The sequence below is a fragment of the Salmo salar genome, chromosome ssa29, assembly GCF_905237065.1.
Source record: "Salmo salar chromosome ssa29, Ssal_v3.1, whole genome shotgun sequence".
Classification (NCBI taxonomy): Eukaryota; Metazoa; Chordata; class Actinopteri; order Salmoniformes; family Salmonidae; genus Salmo; species Salmo salar.
In genome coordinates, this window is record NC_059470.1 from 31,848,030 (window position 1) to 31,866,048 (window position 18,019).

Genomic DNA, 18,019 nt, shown 5'->3' on the forward strand with positions numbered 1-18,019 from the left:
GGAAGGAGGAGAAATGGAAAATGGCAATATGAAAGTCTCATATAGAGAGAATATTTTTTTCTGTTAGACGACACCTCCCCCCCCCTGGACGTTTCTGTTAGACGACACCTTTCCCCCCCCCCCCTGGACGTTTCTGTTAGACGACTCCTTTCCCCCCTGGACGTTTCTGTTAGACGACACCTTTCCCCCCCTGGACGTTTCTGTTAGACGACACCTCCCCCCCTGGACGTTTCTGTTAGACGACACCTCCCCCCCTGGACGTTTCTGTTAGACGACACCTCCCCCCCCTGGACGTTTCTGTTAGACGACACCTCCCCCCTGGACGTTTCTGTTAGACGACACCTCCCCCCCTGGACGTTTCTGTTAGACCGACACCTCCCCCCCCTGGACGTTTCTGTTAGACGACACCTCCCCCCTGGACGTTTCTGTTAGACGACACCTCCCCCCTGGACGTTTCTGTTAGACGACACCTCCCCCCCCTGGACGTTTCTGTTAGACGACACCTTCCCCCCCCTGGACGTTTCTGTTAGACGACACCTCCCCCCCCTGGACGTTTCTGTTAGACGACACCTCCCCCCCTGGACGTTTCTGTTAGACCGACACCTCCCCCCCTGGACGTTTCTGTTAGACCGACACCTCCCCCCCTGGACGTTTCTGTTAGACGACACCTCCCCCCCTGGACGTTTCTGTTAGACCGACACCTCCCCCCCTGGACGTTTCTGTTAGACGACACCTCCCCCCCTGGACGTTTCTGTTAGACGACACCTCCCCCTGGACGTTTCTGTTAGACGACACCTCCCCCCCTGGACGTTTCTGTTAGACGACACCTCCCCCCCCTGGACGTTTCTGTTAGACGACACCTCCCCCCCTGGACGTTTCTGTTAGACGACACCTCCCCCCCTGGACGTTTCTGTTAGACGACACCTCCCCCCCTGGACGTTTCTGTTAGACGACACCTCCCCCCTGGACGTTTCTGTTAGACGACACCTCCCCCCCTGGACGTTTCTGTTAGACGACACCTCCCCCCCTGGACGTTTCTGTTAGACGACACCTCCCCCCCTGGACGTTTCTGTTAGACCGACACCTCCCCCCCTGGACGTTTCTGTTAGACGACACCTCCCCCCTGGACGTTTCTGTTAGACGACACCTCCCCCCCTGGACGTTTCTGTTAGACGACACCTCCCCCCTGGACGTTTCTGTTAGACGACACCTCCCCCCTGGACGTTTCTGTTAGACGACACCTCCCCCCCTGGACGTTTCTGTTAGACGACACCTCCCCCCCCTGGACGTTTCTGTTAGACCGACACCTCCCCCCCTGGACGTTTCTGTTAGACCGACACCTCCCCCCCTGGACGTTTCTGTTAGACGACACCTCCCCCCCTGGACGTTTCTGTTAGACGACACCTCCCCCCCTGGACGTTTCTGTTAGACGACACCTCCCCCCCTGGACGTTTCTGTTAGACGACACCTCCCCCCTGGACGTTTCTGTTAGACCGACACCTCCCCCCCTGGACGTTTCTGTTAGACGACACCTCCCCCCCCTGGACGTTTCTGTTAGACGACACCTCCCCCCCTGGACGTTTCTGTTAGACGACACCTCCCCCCCTGGACGTTTCTGTTAGACGACACCTCCCCCCCTGGACGTTTCTGTTAGACGACACCTCCCCCCTGGACGTTTCTGTTAGACGACACCTCCCCCCCTGGACGTTTCTGTTAGACGACACCTCCCCCCTGGACGTTTCTGTTAGACGACACCTCCCCCCCTGGACGTTTCTGTTAGACGACACCTCCCCCCCCTGGACGTTTCTGTTAGACGACACCTCCCCCCTGGACGTTTCTGTTAGACGACACCTCCCCCCTGGACGTTTCTGTTAGACGACACCTCCCCCCCTGGACGTTTCTGTTAGACGACACCTCCCCCCCTGGACGTTTCTGTTAGACGACACCTCCCCCCTGGACGTTTCTGTTAGACGCACACCTCCCCCCCTGGACGTTTCTGTTAGACGACACCTCCCCCCCTGGACGTTTCTGTTAGACGACACCTCCCCCCCTGGACGTTTCTGTTAGACGACACCTCCCCCCCTGGACGTTTCTGTTAGACGACACCTCCCCCCCTGGACGTTTCTGTTAGACGACACCTCCCCCCCCTGGACGTTTCTGTTAGACGACACCTCCCCCCTGGACGTTTCTGTTAGACGACACCTCCCCCCTGGACGTTTCTGTTAGACGACACCTCCCCCCCTGGACGTTTCTGTTAGACGACACCTCCCCCCCCTGGACGTTTCTGTTAGACGACACCTCCCCCCCCTGGACGTTTCTGTTAGACGACACCTCCCCCCCTGGACGTTTCTGTTAGACGACACCTCCCCCCCTGGACGTTTCTGTTAGACGACACCTCCCCCCCCTGGACGTTTCTGTTAGACGACACCTCCCCCCTGGACGTTTCTGTTAGACGACACCTCCCCCCCCTGGACGTTTCTGTTAGACGACACCTCCCCCCCTGGACGTTTCTGTTAGACGACACCTCCCCCCCTGGACGTTTCTGTTAGACCGACACCTCCCCCCCCTGGACGTTTCTGTTAGACGACACCTCCCCCCCTGGACGTTTCTGTTAGACGACACCTCCCCCCCCTGGACGTTTCTGTTAGACGACACCTCCCCCCCTGGACGTTTCTGTTAGACGACACCTCCCCCCCTGGACGTTTCTGTTAGACGACACCTCCCCCCCCTGGACGTTTCTGTTAGACGACACCTCCCCCCCTGGACGTTTCTGTTAGACGACACCTCCCCCCCCTGGACGTTTCTGTTAGACGACACCTCCCCCCCCTGGACGTTTCTGTTAGACCGACACCTCCCCCCCCTGGACGTTTCTGTTAGACGACACCTCCCCCCCTGGACGTTTCTGTTAGACGACACCTCCCCCCCTGGACGTTTCTGTTAGACGACACCTCCCCCCTGGACGTTTCTGTTAGACCGACACCTCCCCCCCTGGACGTTTCTGTTAGACGACACCTCCCCCCCCTGGACGTTTCTGTTAGACGACACCTCCCCCCCTGGACGTTTCTGTTAGACCGACACCTCCCCCCTGGACGTTTCTGTTAGACGACACCTCCCCCCCTGGACGTTTCTGTTAGACGCGACACCTCCCCCCCCTGGACGTTTCTGTTAGACGACACCTCCCCCCCCTGGACGTTTCTGTTAGACGACACCTCCCCCCCTGGACGTTTCTGTTAGACGACACCTCCCCCCTGGACGTTTCTGTTAGACCGACACCTCCCCCCCCTGGACGTTTCTGTTAGACGACACCTCCCCCCCTGGACGTTTCTGTTAGACGACACCTCCCCCCCTGGACGTTTCTGTTAGACGACACCTCCCCCCCTGGACGTTTCTGTTAGACGACACCTCCCCCCCTGGACGTTTCTGTTAGACGACACCTCCCCCCTGGACGTTTCTGTTAGACGACACCTCCCCCCTGGACGTTTCTGTTAGACGACACCTCCCCCCCTGGACGTTTCTGTTAGACGACACCTCCCCCCCTGGACGTTTCTGTTAGACGACACCTCCCCCCCCTGGACGTTTCTGTTAGACGACACCTCCCCCCCTGGACGTTTCTGTTAGACGACACCTCCCCCCCTGGACGTTTCTGTTAGACGACACCTCCCCCCCTGGACGTTTCTGTTAGACCGACACCTCCCCCCCTGGACGTTTCTGTTAGACGACACCTCCCCCCCTGGACGTTTCTGTTAGACGACACCTCCCCCTGGACGTTTCTGTTAGACGACACCTCCCCCTGGACGTTTCTGTTAGACGACACCTCCCCCCCTGGACGTTTCTGTTAGACGACACCTCCCCCCCCTGGACGTTTCTGTTAGACGACACCTCCCCCCCTGGACGTTTCTGTTAGACGACACCTCCCCCCCTGGACGTTTCTGTTAGACGCACACCTCCCCCCCTGGACGTTTCTGTTAGACGACACCTCCCCCCCTGGACGTTTCTGTTAGACGACACCTCCCCCCTGGACGTTTCTGTTAGACGACACCTCCCCCCCTGGACGTTTCTGTTAGACGACACCTCCCCCCCTGGACGTTTCTGTTAGACGACACCTCCCCCCCTGGACGTTTCTGTTAGACGACACCTCCCCCCCTGGACGTTTCTGTTAGACTCGACACCTCCCCCCCTGGACGTTTCTGTTAGACCGACACCTCCCCCCCTGGACGTTTCTGTTAGACGACACCTCCCCCCCTGGACGTTTCTGTTAGACGACACCTCCCCCCTGGACGTTTCTGTTAGACGACACCTCCCCCCTGGACGTTTCTGTTAGACGACACCTCCCCCCCTGGACGTTTCTGTTAGACCGACACCTCCCCCCTGGACGTTTCTGTTAGACGACACCTCCCCCCCTGGACGTTTCTGTTAGACGACACCTCCCCCCCTGGACGTTTCTGTTAGACCGACACCTCCCCCCTGGACGTTTCTGTTAGACCGACACCTCCCCCCCTGGACGTTTCTGTTAGACGACACCTCCCCCCCTGGACGTTTCTGTTAGACGACACCTCCCCCCCCTGGACGTTTCTGTTAGACGACACCTCCCCCCTGGACGTTTCTGTTAGACGACACCTCCCCCCCTGGACGTTTCTGTTAGACCGACACCTCCCCCCCTGGACGTTTCTGTTAGACGACACCTCCCCCCCTGGACGTTTCTGTTAGACGACACCTCCCCCCCTGGACGTTTCTGTTAGACCGACACCTCCCCCCTGGACGTTTCTGTTAGACCGACACCTCCCCCCCTGGACGTTTCTGTTAGACCGACACCTCCCCCCCTGGACGTTTCTGTTAGACGACACCTCCCCCCCTGGACGTTTCTGTTAGACGACACCTCCCCCCCTGGACGTTTCTGTTAGACGACACCTCCCCCCTGGACGTTTCTGTTAGACGACACCTCCCCCCTGGACGTTTCTGTTAGACGACACCTCCCCCCCTGGACGTTTCTGTTAGACGACACCTCCCCCCTGGACGTTTCTGTTAGACGACACCTCCCCCCTGGACGTTTCTGTTAGACGACACCTCCCCCCTGGACGTTTCTGTTAGACGACACCTCCCCCCCTGGACGTTTCTGTTAGACGACACCTCCCCCCCTGGACGTTTCTGTTAGACGACACCTCCCCCCCTGGACGTTTCTGTTAGACGACACCTCCCCCCCTGGACGTTTCTGTTAGACGACACCTCCCCCCCTGGACGTTTCTGTTAGACGACACCTCCCCCCCTGGACGTTTCTGTTAGACGACACCTCCCCCCCTGGACGTTTCTGTTAGACCGACACCTCCCCCCTGGACGTTTCTGTTAGACGACACCTCCCCCCTGGACGTTTCTGTTAGACGACACCTCCCCCCCTGGACGTTTCTGTTAGACGACACCTCCCCCCCTGGACGTTTCTGTTAGACGACACCTCCCCCCTGGACGTTTCTGTTAGACGACACCTCCCCCCCTGGACGTTTCTGTTAGACGACACCTCCCCCCCTGGACGTTTCTGTTAGACGACACCTCCCCCCCCTGGACGTTTCTGTTAGACGACACCTCCCCCCCTGGACGTTTCTGTTAGACGACACCTCCCCCCTGGACGTTTCTGTTAGACGACACCTCCCCCCCCTGGACGTTTCTGTTAGACGACACCTCCCCCCCCTGGACGTTTCTGTTAGACGACACCTCCCCCCCTGGACGTTTCTGTTAGACGACACCTCCCCCCCTGGACGTTTCTGTTAGACGACACCTCCCCCCCCTGGACGTTTCTGTTAGACGCACACCTCCCCCCCTGGACGTTTCTGTTAGACGACACCTCCCCCCTGGACGTTTCTGTTAGACGACACCTCCCCCCCTGGACGTTTCTGTTAGACGACACCTCCCCCCCTGGACGTTTCTGTTAGACGACACCTCCCCCCCTGGACGTTTCTGTTAGACGACACCTCCCCCCCTGGACGTTTCTGTTAGACGACACCTCCCCCCCTGGACGTTTCTGTTAGACGACACCTCCCCCCTGGACGTTTCTGTTAGACGACACCTCCCCCCCCCTGGACGTTTCTGTTAGACGACACCTCCCCCCTGGACGTTTCTGTTAGACGACACCTCCCCCCCCTGGACGTTTCTGTTAGACGACACCTCCCCCCCTGGACGTTTCTGTTAGACGACACCTCCCCCCCTGGACGTTTCTGTTAGACGACACCTCCCCCCCTGGACGTTTCTGTTAGACGACACCTCCCCCCCTGGACGTTTCTGTTAGACGACACCTCCCCCCTGGACGTTTCTGTTAGACGACACCTCCCCCCCTGGACGTTTCTGTTAGACGACACCTCCCCCCCTGGACGTTTCTGTTAGACGACACCTCCCCCCCCTGGACGTTTCTGTTAGACGACACCTCCCCCCCCTGGACGTTTCTGTTAGACCGACACCTCCCCCCCTGGACGTTTCTGTTAGACGACACCTCCCCTGGACGTTTCTGTTAGACGACACCTCCCCCCCTGGACGTTTCTGTTAGACGACACCTCCCCCCCTGGACGTTTCTGTTAGACGACACCTCCCCCCTGGACGTTTCTGTTAGACCGACACCTCCCCCCTGGACGTTTCTGTTAGACGACACCTCCCCCCTGGACGTTTCTGTTAGACGACACCTCCCCCCTGGACGTTTCTGTTAGACGACACCTCCCCCCTGGACGTTTCTGTTAGACGACACCTCCCCCCTGGACGTTTCTGTTAGACGACACCTCCCCCCCTGGACGTTTCTGTTAGACGACACCTCCCCCCCTGGACGTTTCTGTTAGACGACACCTCCCCCCCCTGGACGTTTCTGTTAGACGACACCTCCCCCCCTGGACGTTTCTGTTAGACCGACACCTCCCCCCCCTGGACGTTTCTGTTAGACGACACCTCCCCCCCTGGACGTTTCTGTTAGACGACACCTCCCCCCCTGGACGTTTCTGTTAGACGACACCTCCCCCCCTGGACGTTTCTGTTAGACGACACCTCCCCCCCTGGACGTTTCTGTTAGACGACACCTCCCCCCCCTGGACGTTTCTGTTAGACGACACCTCCCCCCCTGGACGTTTCTGTTAGACGACACCTCCCCCCTGGACGTTTCTGTTAGACGACACCTCCCCCCCTGGACGTTTCTGTTAGACGACACCTCCCCCCCTGGACGTTTCTGTTAGACGACACCTCCCCCCCCCTGGACGTTTCTGTTAGACGACACCTCCCCCCCCCTGGACGTTTCTGTTAGACGACACCTCCCCCCCTGGACGTTTCTGTTAGACGACACCTCCCCCCCCTGGACGTTTCTGTTAGACGACACCTCCCCCCTGGACGTTTCTGTTAGACGACACCTCCCCCCCTGGACGTTTCTGTTAGACGACACCTCCCCCCTGGACGTTTCTGTTAGACGACACCTCCCCCCCTGGACGTTTCTGTTAGACGACACCTCCCCCCTGGACGTTTCTGTTAGACGACACCTCCCCCCTGGACGTTTCTGTTAGACGACACCTCCCCCCCTGGACGTTTCTGTTAGACGACACCTCCCCCCCTGGACGTTTCTGTTAGACGACACCTCCCCCCCTGGACGTTTCTGTTAGACGACACCTCCCCCCCTGGACGTTTCTGTTAGACGACACCTCCCCCCCCTGGACGTTTCTGTTAGACGACACCTCCCCCCCTGGACGTTTCTGTTAGACGACACCTCCCCCCCTGGACGTTTCTGTTAGACGACACCTTTTAAGGGGATGTGTTATTCATGTTGTTATTTGATCACCAGAAAGTGAACCCTCATCACTGCTCTTGTTGATTCTGTCTGTGAGCTCTTTTCCTCCCTTCTTCCTGGTTTCCCTCTTGTTTTTCTGGTGTTTAACATGCTAGGTAAACTAGGGATTTGTTTGCGGCTGTCAGAGGTAGAAGAGAATTGTTGAGTCATCCAGATGAATACATGTCATAAGATTAACATGGTGATGTTCTTGCATCAATGTGACATTCAACCCAATGAAGGGAGAGAGAGAGGGAGAGGGGGAGAGAGAGAGGGCAGTAAAAACAATATCTCCTTCGCTCACCTCCCCTGCAGTATTTACTGCATTTATTCTCATTCCTGTCATGGCCTTCATATTTTATTAAAACTCGTTTTTAAAAGTCTTTCTGCTACTGCAAAACATTATATGAATACTTTCACCCAAGTTCCCTCTGTTTCCAGACAACATCCCATATGTCTAGTCTCTGTCCGTCTGTCTGTCTGTCCATCCTGTCAACCTTGGGTAAGGTTCTTCACTGGCCCAGAAAACAGTCAACTTTATCGTGCTGTTGCTATATACACAAGGCCCTGTTAAACATTGAGGCGGAATACACAAACTTGGACAGCAAGTAATGGACACACACAGACAAGGTTGCAGCAAGGCTAGGTGGATTGATTGTAAAAAAAAATATGGTTATAAGAGGGACTCAACCTTATGAAGTCTATATTTTTTCAATTTCTCTTGCGCTGAATAAGGTGCATCGGCTAGCCTGTGTGTTTATGCGTAGGCTTCTACACCGCTTGGATGGATATTTAAAAAAAAACGTGAGATGGTGAAATATATGTGTAAAATAACTCATTGAAATATGTGTAAAAATAACTTATTGAAATATGTGTCAAATAACTCTCATTAAAGCTACAGCGTGTAAAATAACTCACCGGCTCTCTCTTTCTCTCAGAGAGGAGCTGCAGGGGTTTGTGGCCAATGGAACCCTCACCCATCTGAAAGTGTCTTTCTCACGGGACACTCAGGACGGAACAGAAACACAGACCGAGACGGGACCCAGATACGTCCAACACAACCTGCTCAGCCATGCCAAAGACATCATCAACCTCCTCCTCAAGGAGAAGGGATACCTCTATGTCTGCGGGTGAGCTCAGCTTTGATGATGGTGGTGATGATGTCAATAGGGAAACAATGGAACAATATGGTTGATAGAGTTGATTATCTTAGTAGATGTGGATCACTGGTTTTCCTGACTACCTTTTGCTCCCACAGTGATGCTAAGAACATGGCTAAAGACGTGAACAACACCCTGATAGAGATGGTATCAGCAGAGCTTCAGCTGGATAAACTGGACGCCATGAATAGACTGGCCGGACTCAGGGAGGAGAAACGCTATCTACAGGACATATGGAGCTGAAAGTATTCACACCCCTTGACTTTTTTTACATTTTGTTGTGTTACAAGTTGGGATTCAAATGTATGTAATTGTCAGGCCAGCATCCCGGAGTCGCCTCTTCACTGTTGACGTTGAGACTGGTGTTTTGCGGGTACTATTTAATGAAGCTGCCAGTTGAGGACTTGTGAGGCATCTATTTCTGAAACTAGACACTCTAATGTACTTGTTCTCTTGCTCAGTTGTGCACCGGGGCCTCCCACTCCTCTTTCTATTCTTGTTAGAGACAGTTTGCGCTGTTCTGTTAAGGGAGTAGTACACAGCGTTGTGTGAGATCTTCAGTTTCTTGGCATTTTCTCAAATGGAATAGCCTTCATTTCTCAGAACAAGAAAAGACTGACGAGTTTCAGAATGTAATCGAAAAGCACAAAACATTTGCTTTTCTTTCAAAAACAAGGACATTTCTAAGTGACCTCAAACTTTTGAACGGTAGTGCATACTGACTCAGGAGTGTGAATTTATTTTCAATAAATTAGCAAACATTTCTAAAAACATGTTTTCACTTTGTCAATATGGGGTATTGTGTGTAGATGGGTGAGAAGAAAAATCCATTTTGAATTCAGTCTAACAACAATGTGGAATAAGTCAAGGGGTATGAATACATTCTGAAGGCAGTGTATTTTATGTCACTGACAGAAAAGGTCCATGTAATTTTAGTTGTCCATTAATTTCCATGCAGCAACACCTAAACTGACAATATGGATTGGGTTGCATGCTGTTCCTCTTGCCTCACAGGACCTGACCATAAACTTCATAAACTGACAGCACAAGATTTGATTTTCAAGTACTTTCAAGTACTATAGTGTTTTAAAAAAAAAAAATTATGCAAGACTAACACGCTGCCTGTTATACTACTCACACGCCTCTGTTTGACTCTGGAGTCCTGCAGCATATTCACACCGTGAGATCAGGACTGTAGCTATCCCTGGGAGACTTCTTGTTGACTTGAGATTCTGGAAGAACACCAGAAACTATAATTTGTCTGTACAAGCTAAATGAAAGCTAGGTGAAACTGCCTTCAATCATGAGTTAATAAATGTTACACATTTCACATGCTTGTCTTACTGTGTACAAAATCCCAAAATACACTCACTTAAAAAGCTTGTATTTGTATTTATTATGGATCACCATTAGCTGCTGCCAAGGCAGAAGCTACTCTTCCTGGGGTCCAGCAACATTTTAAGGCAGTTAGAATTAAAAATATTACATGACATTACGTTTAATAACACTTTTCACAACACATTAAGTGTGTTTCCTCAGGCCACTACTCCACTACAACATATCTACAAAACAAAATCTGTGTGTATAGTGCATATGTTATCGTGTGTGCGCATGTGTTTGTGCCTGTGTCTTCGGAGTTCCCGCTGTTCCATAAGGTGTACTTTTATAATAAATTAAAACATTCTGATTCTACTGCTTGCATCAGTTACCTGATGTGGAATAGAGTTCCATGTGGTCATGGTTCTATGCTGTACTGTGTGCCTCCCACAGTCTGATTTTTGACTTGGGGACTGTGAAGAGACCTTTGGTGGCCTGTCTTGTGGGGTATGCATGGCTGTCCGAGCTGTGTGCTAGTAGTTTAAACAGACATCTTTGTGTATTCAACATGTCAATACTTCTTACAAAAACAAGTAATGATTAAGTCAATCTCTCCTCCACTTTGAGCCATGAGAGATTTACATGCATATTATTGTTAGGAGCCGTGCTGCCCTGTTCTGAGCCAATTGTAATTTTTCCAAGGTCCCTCTTTCTGACACCTGACCACACGACTTAACAGTAGTCGAGGTGCAACAAAACTAGGGCCTGCAGAGCAGCACTTTCTTATAGACAGACTTCTCCCCATCTTAGCTACTGTTTTATCAACATGTTTTGACTATGACAATTTACAGTCCAGGGTTACTCCAAGCAGTTTAGTCACCTAAATCTGCTCAATTTCCACATAATTTATTACAAGATTTAGTTGAGGTTTAGGGTTCAGTGAAAAATTTGTACCATATACGATGCTTTTTGTTTTTTTTTATATATTTAGGATTAACTTATTCCTTGCCACCCATTCTGAAACGAACTGCAGCTCTTTAAGTTTTGCAGTGATTTCACTCGCTGCAGTAGCTGACGTGTATAGCGTTGAGTCATATACGTAGACACACTGGCTTTACTGAAATTACTAAACATTTTGAAAAGTAAGGGGCCTAGACAGCTGCCCTGGGGAATTACTGATTCTACCTGGATTATGTTGGAGAGGCTTCCATTAAAGAACACTCTGTTAGACCGGCAACTCTTTATTCACAATATAGCAGAGGGTGTAAAGCCATAACACATACGTTTTTCCAGCAGCAGACATCAATTTCTCTCAGCCAATCATCAGTCATTTGTGTAGGTGCCGTGCTTGTTGAATGTCCTTCCCTATAAGTGTGTTGAAAGTCTGTTGTCAATTTGTTTACAGTAAAATAGCATTGTATCTGGTCAAACACAATTTTTTCCAAAAGTTTACTAAGGGTTGCTAACAGGCTGATTGGTCGGCTATTTGAGCCAGTAAAGGCGGCTTTACTATTCTTGGGTAGCGGAATTACTTTGGTTTCCCTCCATGCCTGAGGGCACACACTTTCTAGTAGGCTTAGATTGAAGATATGGCAAATAGCAGTGGCAATATCGTCTGCTATTATCCTCAGTAATTTTCCATCCAAGTTGTCTGCTTGAAAGGTCTGATGTATTTCTGATGCTCACTGTATGATGATAATATTGTATGAAGATCTTGTGGGTGAAACTTATCTTGGCACGGGTACAAGACCAGACGAAACCCATTCAGATAGAACAATCAAAGATAATGAATTTTGATTGATTAGGGATGATTTGTGTTTTAAGAATAATTTAATCGTTCTAGATGAAGCTGTAGTCGGCGATTAGTTAATTGAAGGATTTCCGCTATGGGCCTCCATCCAAGTTTCAAGTTGTATTAGTGGTAGGATAAGCTCATGGGATAAGCATGGTATACATCGTCCAACGAAATGTTTACTTGCAGGTTCCTTCTCGACAACGCAACAACAATAAGAAATAATCCACAAAAAACAAGTATTAATCTTTATTTTCAAATGGTGTCATTGAGACTGTATCTTTTTCAAACGAGCTCTGCACAGTACAAACGCACATCAATACAAAACACAATAAAATACTAATTACAAAACATGACAATAAAGCCAGCCAAATCCTCCCCTAACCCAGATGATGCTGTGCCAATTGTGCACCGCCCCATGGGTCACCCGAGCCTGGATTCAAACCCAGAATCTCTAGTGGCACAGATAGCACTGCGATGCAGTGCCTTAGACCACTGCGCCACTCGGGAGGCCCAACACATTCAACCCCGAGGCTCTCCTACAACACATTCAAGCCTGAGCCTCCCCTTTAACACATTCAAACCTGAGCCTCCCCTTGCAACACATTCCATCCTGAGCCTCCCCTTTAACACATTCAAGCCTGAGCCTCCCTTGCAACACATTCCATCCTGAGCCTCCCCTTTAACACATTCCAGCCTGAGCCTCCCCTTTAACACATTCCATCCTGAGCCTCTCCTGCAACACATTCCATCCTGAGCCTCCCCTGCAACACATTCCATCCTGAGCCACTCCTGCAACACATTCCATCCTGAGCCTCCACTGCAACACATTCCATCCTGAGCCTCCCCTGCAACACATTCAAGCCTGAATCTCCCTGCAACACATTCAAGCCTGAATCTCCCCTGCAGCACATTCCATCCTGAGCCTCCCCTGCAACACATTCAAGCCTGAATCTCCCTGCAACACATTCAAGCCTGAATCTCCCCTGCAACATATTCCATCCTGAGCCTCCCCTGCAACACATTCAATCCTGAGCCTCCCCTTTAACACATTCAAGCCTGAGCCTCCCCTTTAACACATTCCATCCTGAGCCTCCCCTGGAACACATTCAAGCCCGAACCTCCCTGCAACACATTCCATCCTGAGTTTTCCTGCAACACATTCCAGCCTGAGCCTCTCCTGCAACACATTCAAGCATGAGCCTTCCCTGCAACACATTCCACATCTGTAGAGCATAAAAACCCAAAGCAGCTCTCCCTAAGTTAGAAGCCACCCTTGGAACCGCCAGCTCTAACCAATTCTGTGCTGTTGTATTGTGTTCTATTGTTGTGACCTTGATGAGGGTTGTCAGATACATCGGAAGTTTCTACAGGAGTGCTTAGTAAATAAACAAAAAGGAATGCTGCTCTCTTTTTACATACAGAGGCCCAACCCACCTTTTGATACAATACACAATGGTGAGTTCTAAAATGATCACCAGTAAGAATCTAAGGGCACAGGGGAAGAATCTAGAGCTGTGGAAGCTGTAGCTGATGTCCCTGTAATCTAAAACAGAGATAAAAGTAGCAGAGAACTTCCTTTCTATTATCAAAAAACAGACATGGTCCATTTATGTAAAATAATCACATTTTGATCTTCATTTTCTTTACCAGCTTATTAACATGCGTTTTTAAATGCCAATTCATCATCTAGCTAGATACCACGATATTTATGAGGGCACTAGTTCAATTTGCCTTCCGTTCAGGCTAGTTACTTCAAGATCACTTAAGTCCAAGTTATGGGACCTAGGAAATAGCATGTGTTTTGTTTGCCTTAAGTACTAACTTAAGATCCAAGAGTGTATTCTGTAGTGCTTGGAAATCAGTCTGCAAATGTGAAAAGGGTTGATTTACAGATGGTGTAACAGTACAATACTGTATCATCAGCATAAAAACTTACTGTGGCAAGAAAAAATATGTGAACCCTTTGGAATTACCTGGATTTGTGCATAAATTATTCATACAATTTAATCTGATCTTAATCTAGGTCACAACAATAGACAAACACAGTCTGCTTAAACTAATAACACACAAACAATTATACATTTCTATGTCTTTATTGAAGACACCGTGTAAACATTCACAGTTGAGGAAGGAAAAAGTATGTGAACGCTTGGATTTAATAAGTGGTTGACCCTACTTTGGCAGCAATAACCTCAACCAAAAAAAGTGCATCCTGTTGATCATCCTTGAGATATATCTACATCTTGATTGGAGTCCACCTGTTTTAAATTCAATTGATTGGACATGATTTGGAAAGGCACACACCTGTCTATATAAGGTCCCACAGTTGACAGTGCATGTCAGAGCAAAAACCAAGCCATGAGGTCGAAGGAATTGTCCGTAGAGCTCCGAGACAGGATTGTGTCAAGGCACAGATCTGGGGAAGGGTACCAAAACATTTCTGCAGTATTGAAGGTCCCCAAGAACACAGTGGCCTCATCATTCTTAAATGGAAGAAGTTTAGAACCACCAAGACTCTTCCTAGAGCAGTCCGAAAGGCCAAACTGAGAAATCAGGGGAGAAGGGCCTTGGTCAGGGAGGTGGCCAAGAACCCGGTGGTCACTCTGACAGAGCTCCAGAGTTCCTCTGTGGAGATGGGAGAACCTTCCAGAAGGACAACCATCTCTGCAACACTCCACCAATCAGGCCTTTATGGTAGAGTGGCCAGACGGAAGCCACTCCTCAGTAAAAGGCACATGACAGCCCGCTTGGAGTTTGCCAAAAGGCACCTAAAGACTCTCAGACCATGAGAAACAAGATTCTCTGGTCTGTTAATATCAGAGCAGATTGGGACATTGTCAGTACGTCTCGGACACTTCTTTCTGCTGACCCACTTTGTCAGAGGAGTATAAAATCAATAGTGGTAGTTTGAAACCATTGTCTCTGGGACTTGTAGCCTGGCTGCCCTGGTCTCTTACTTCTTTAGCCAACTCATTTTGTTGTTGTCATGACAACATATGAGAGATCTATGGGTCATTCGAAATGCTACAAGTTATGAGTCACCAACAGTCGATGTTCCTAAGAGGAGGAAGAAGAGGACCATCCTAGTCTGTGAATTTCAGAGTAAGTAATGAAACATTAAAAAAGTAGTTTTTAGATAAAACCATACTTAATATGGAACCCTGACTTGTTCACTGGATGTGCTACCTTGTCTCGGATCTGCTGTTTTCAACCCTCTCTTTCCCTATGCTTCTCTCTCTCCCTCTCTACCACACCTGCTGTCTCCCCTCCTGAATGCTCGGTTATGAAAAGCCAACTGACATTTACTCCTGAGGTGCTGACCTGGTGCACCCTCTACAATCACTGTGATTATTATTTGACCCTGCTGGTCATCTATGAACGATTGAACATCTTGAATTATGATCTGGCCTTATTGGCCATGTACTCTTATCTCCACCCGGCACAGACAGAAGAGGACTGGCCACCCCGCAGAGCCTGGTTCCTCTCTAGGTTTCTTCCAAGGTTTCTGTCTTTCAAGGCAGATTTTTCTAGCCATGGTGCTTCTATATCTTCATTGCTTTCTGTTTGGGGTTTTAGGCTGGGTTTCTGTATAAGCACTTTTAAAAAGGGCTTTATAAATAAATACAAATACATTTTGAAATATATTCACGTCACCAAATAACAGATTACAACACACTGTTTTGCAAAGAAGGTCTACAGTGGCCTCAACAGCACTCTGTATGGTAGCATCATTGTGTAGCCGGAGGACAGCTAGCTTCCGTCCTCATCTGGGTACATTGAATTCAATACAAAACCTAGGAGGCTCATGCTTCTCACCCCCTTCCATAGACTTGCACTGTAATTATGACGACTTCCGGAGGACATCCTCCAACCTACCAGTGCTCTTGTAGTATGAACTGACATGTTATCCATTCAATCTAAGGATCGGAAATTGAATATACTACTGAAAGCATAAGTTACAGCTAGCTAACACTGCAGTGCATAAAATGTGGTGTAGTTGACTCAAAGAGAGAGAAAGACAATAGTTGAACAGCTTTGAACAAATACATTTCTACAAAAAAATAAGAATCAGCAGAGTGAGAGTGAGAGGGAGCTAGCTAGCTATATTTTGTATTTTTTTACTTCTTAGTTTACCTTGCACATAGTTAGCTACTGCAGATAATTTAGCCTACATAAGAACCTAACTCAAACAGAGAGGAAGGATATTTATGTTAGCTAGCTGGCTAAGGCTATACAACACTGCAACTCTTCCAAGTCAAGGAAAGCATTTGGGTTTATTAATTTATTGCCACCGGGGCCCACCGGTGTAACTGCTAAACTGCTTGCTGTACACTGTAGCGTGTGATTGTACACATGGATTGGATTGTGGGTTTACTAACGTGTTAGTTCTAGTTTGTTGACTATAACGTTAATATGGTGACAACGATGTAGGCTGTGTAGCGGTTATGGTACGAGGCTGCTATGAAAGTGAACTGTGTGTGCGGGTGATCGGGTGTGTATTCATTCCAACGATTCTGTTGCAAAACATTTTTTAAATGGAAGCAAATCGGAATGAAACGGGCAGGGATCTACTTGATTTTGTCCAATAGAAACTCTTATTTTAGTTTTGTTTGGACTAATGATTACACCTCAGATCATCCAGATGCTGGCAAGTATCCAATGTGTTATTGAATGTGTCACTGTCTGGCACATTGATTACTCCAATTTGTCTCTCGACCTGTGCACCTAGCTACGTTATAAACTTTAAATTAGCATCCTCATGATTGGTATAGGGCAAATTCCAATGTCACGTTACATTGAGCTGCGTGAATGGAATATGAATGACAGTCATCCAATATGCATTAATAGAATTAAGGCTATCCTCCATTAAGATAATATTTTAAAATAAATAAATAAACAATTTATTTTTATTTTTATAATCTTCCTTCCTAATCTTAAATGGCACCGACCTCCACTGGTCACCAAGGTCATCGTACTGTATAGACATCACTACAGAATGAGGAGAGGTATTTGGTGTTTACATGCACAAACTTTCATCATTGGAGAAAGGGGTTGGTTTAATCAGAATCAAGCTGGCATCCAGGGTCAGGGAGGAATTACAGGTTGTATTCATCCAGGCTATCTGAGGGTCAGGGAGGAATTACAGCCTGGATGAATACAGCCTGTCTGAGGCTCAGGGAGGAATTACAGGATGTATTCATCCAGGCTATCTGAGGGTCAGGGAGGAATTACAGGCTGTATTCATCCAGGCTATCTGTGGGTCAGGGAGGAATTACAGACTGTATTCATCCAGGCTATCTGAGGGTCAGGGAGGAATTACAGGATGTATTCATCCAGAATATCTGAGGGTCAGGGAGGAATTACAGGATGTATTTATTAGGCTGTTTTATAGAGGTCACAGAATAATCTGGAAGGGAATGGGTTACTGAATGTGATGATTGGTCTTTTCATTATTGATCCACAATCTACTATCATCCAGCTATAATTGTCAACCCAAGGCATTTGGGGGGGCAAAACAGCAGGCCCTGGTAACTAGAGGATTATTCATCCTTCCCTGCTAAAGGACAAAAGAAAAGTTTAGCAATCGGTTAGATGTCTGCAAAAAGGCGAGAACGTTTTGTTTGTTTTAGTGAGAGAACGAAGAAGGCCTCCGGCTCTTCTCTACACTCATGCAAACACACACACACACACACACACACACACACACACACACACACACACACACACACACACACACACACACACAGAGAGACTTAAGCTCGATAAATGGCACCAAACTCACTCGGTGTGTAATAAACAAGAGGGGAAAATTTTCATTAGGTTTGGTCTTCCAAAGCAAAACACCCCCTGAATGACAGTGTCTCTGCTGAGTGTTTTTTGGGGGGCAGGCGCATCACCCCTTATTTACCTAGCCTATTAGCATCCTCACGTGAAGACCGAGAGCCCTGTGAATCATCAGTAACGACT

The 18,019-nt window shown here is 49.3% G+C and overlaps 1 protein-coding gene across 4 annotated transcripts in view; it reads left to right on the forward strand.

The window, feature by feature from the left end:
* The window catches only part of LOC106590608 (methionine synthase reductase), a 29,400-nt gene extending 19,130 nt beyond the window's left edge, over positions 1 to 10,270 (forward strand). For all 4 annotated transcript variants that reach the window (XM_014181735.2, XM_014181734.2, XM_014181732.2 and 1 more), the window contains exons 14-15: positions 8,719 to 8,910; positions 9,039 to 10,270. In XM_014181735.2, coding sequence (XP_014037210.2) covers positions 8,719 to 8,910; positions 9,039 to 9,183 — 337 coding nt within the window. In that variant the 3' untranslated portion in view covers positions 9,184 to 10,270. The remainder of the gene's footprint in view (positions 1 to 8,718; positions 8,911 to 9,038) is intronic.
* The last annotated feature ends 7,749 nt before the right edge of the window (positions 10,271 to 18,019 follow it).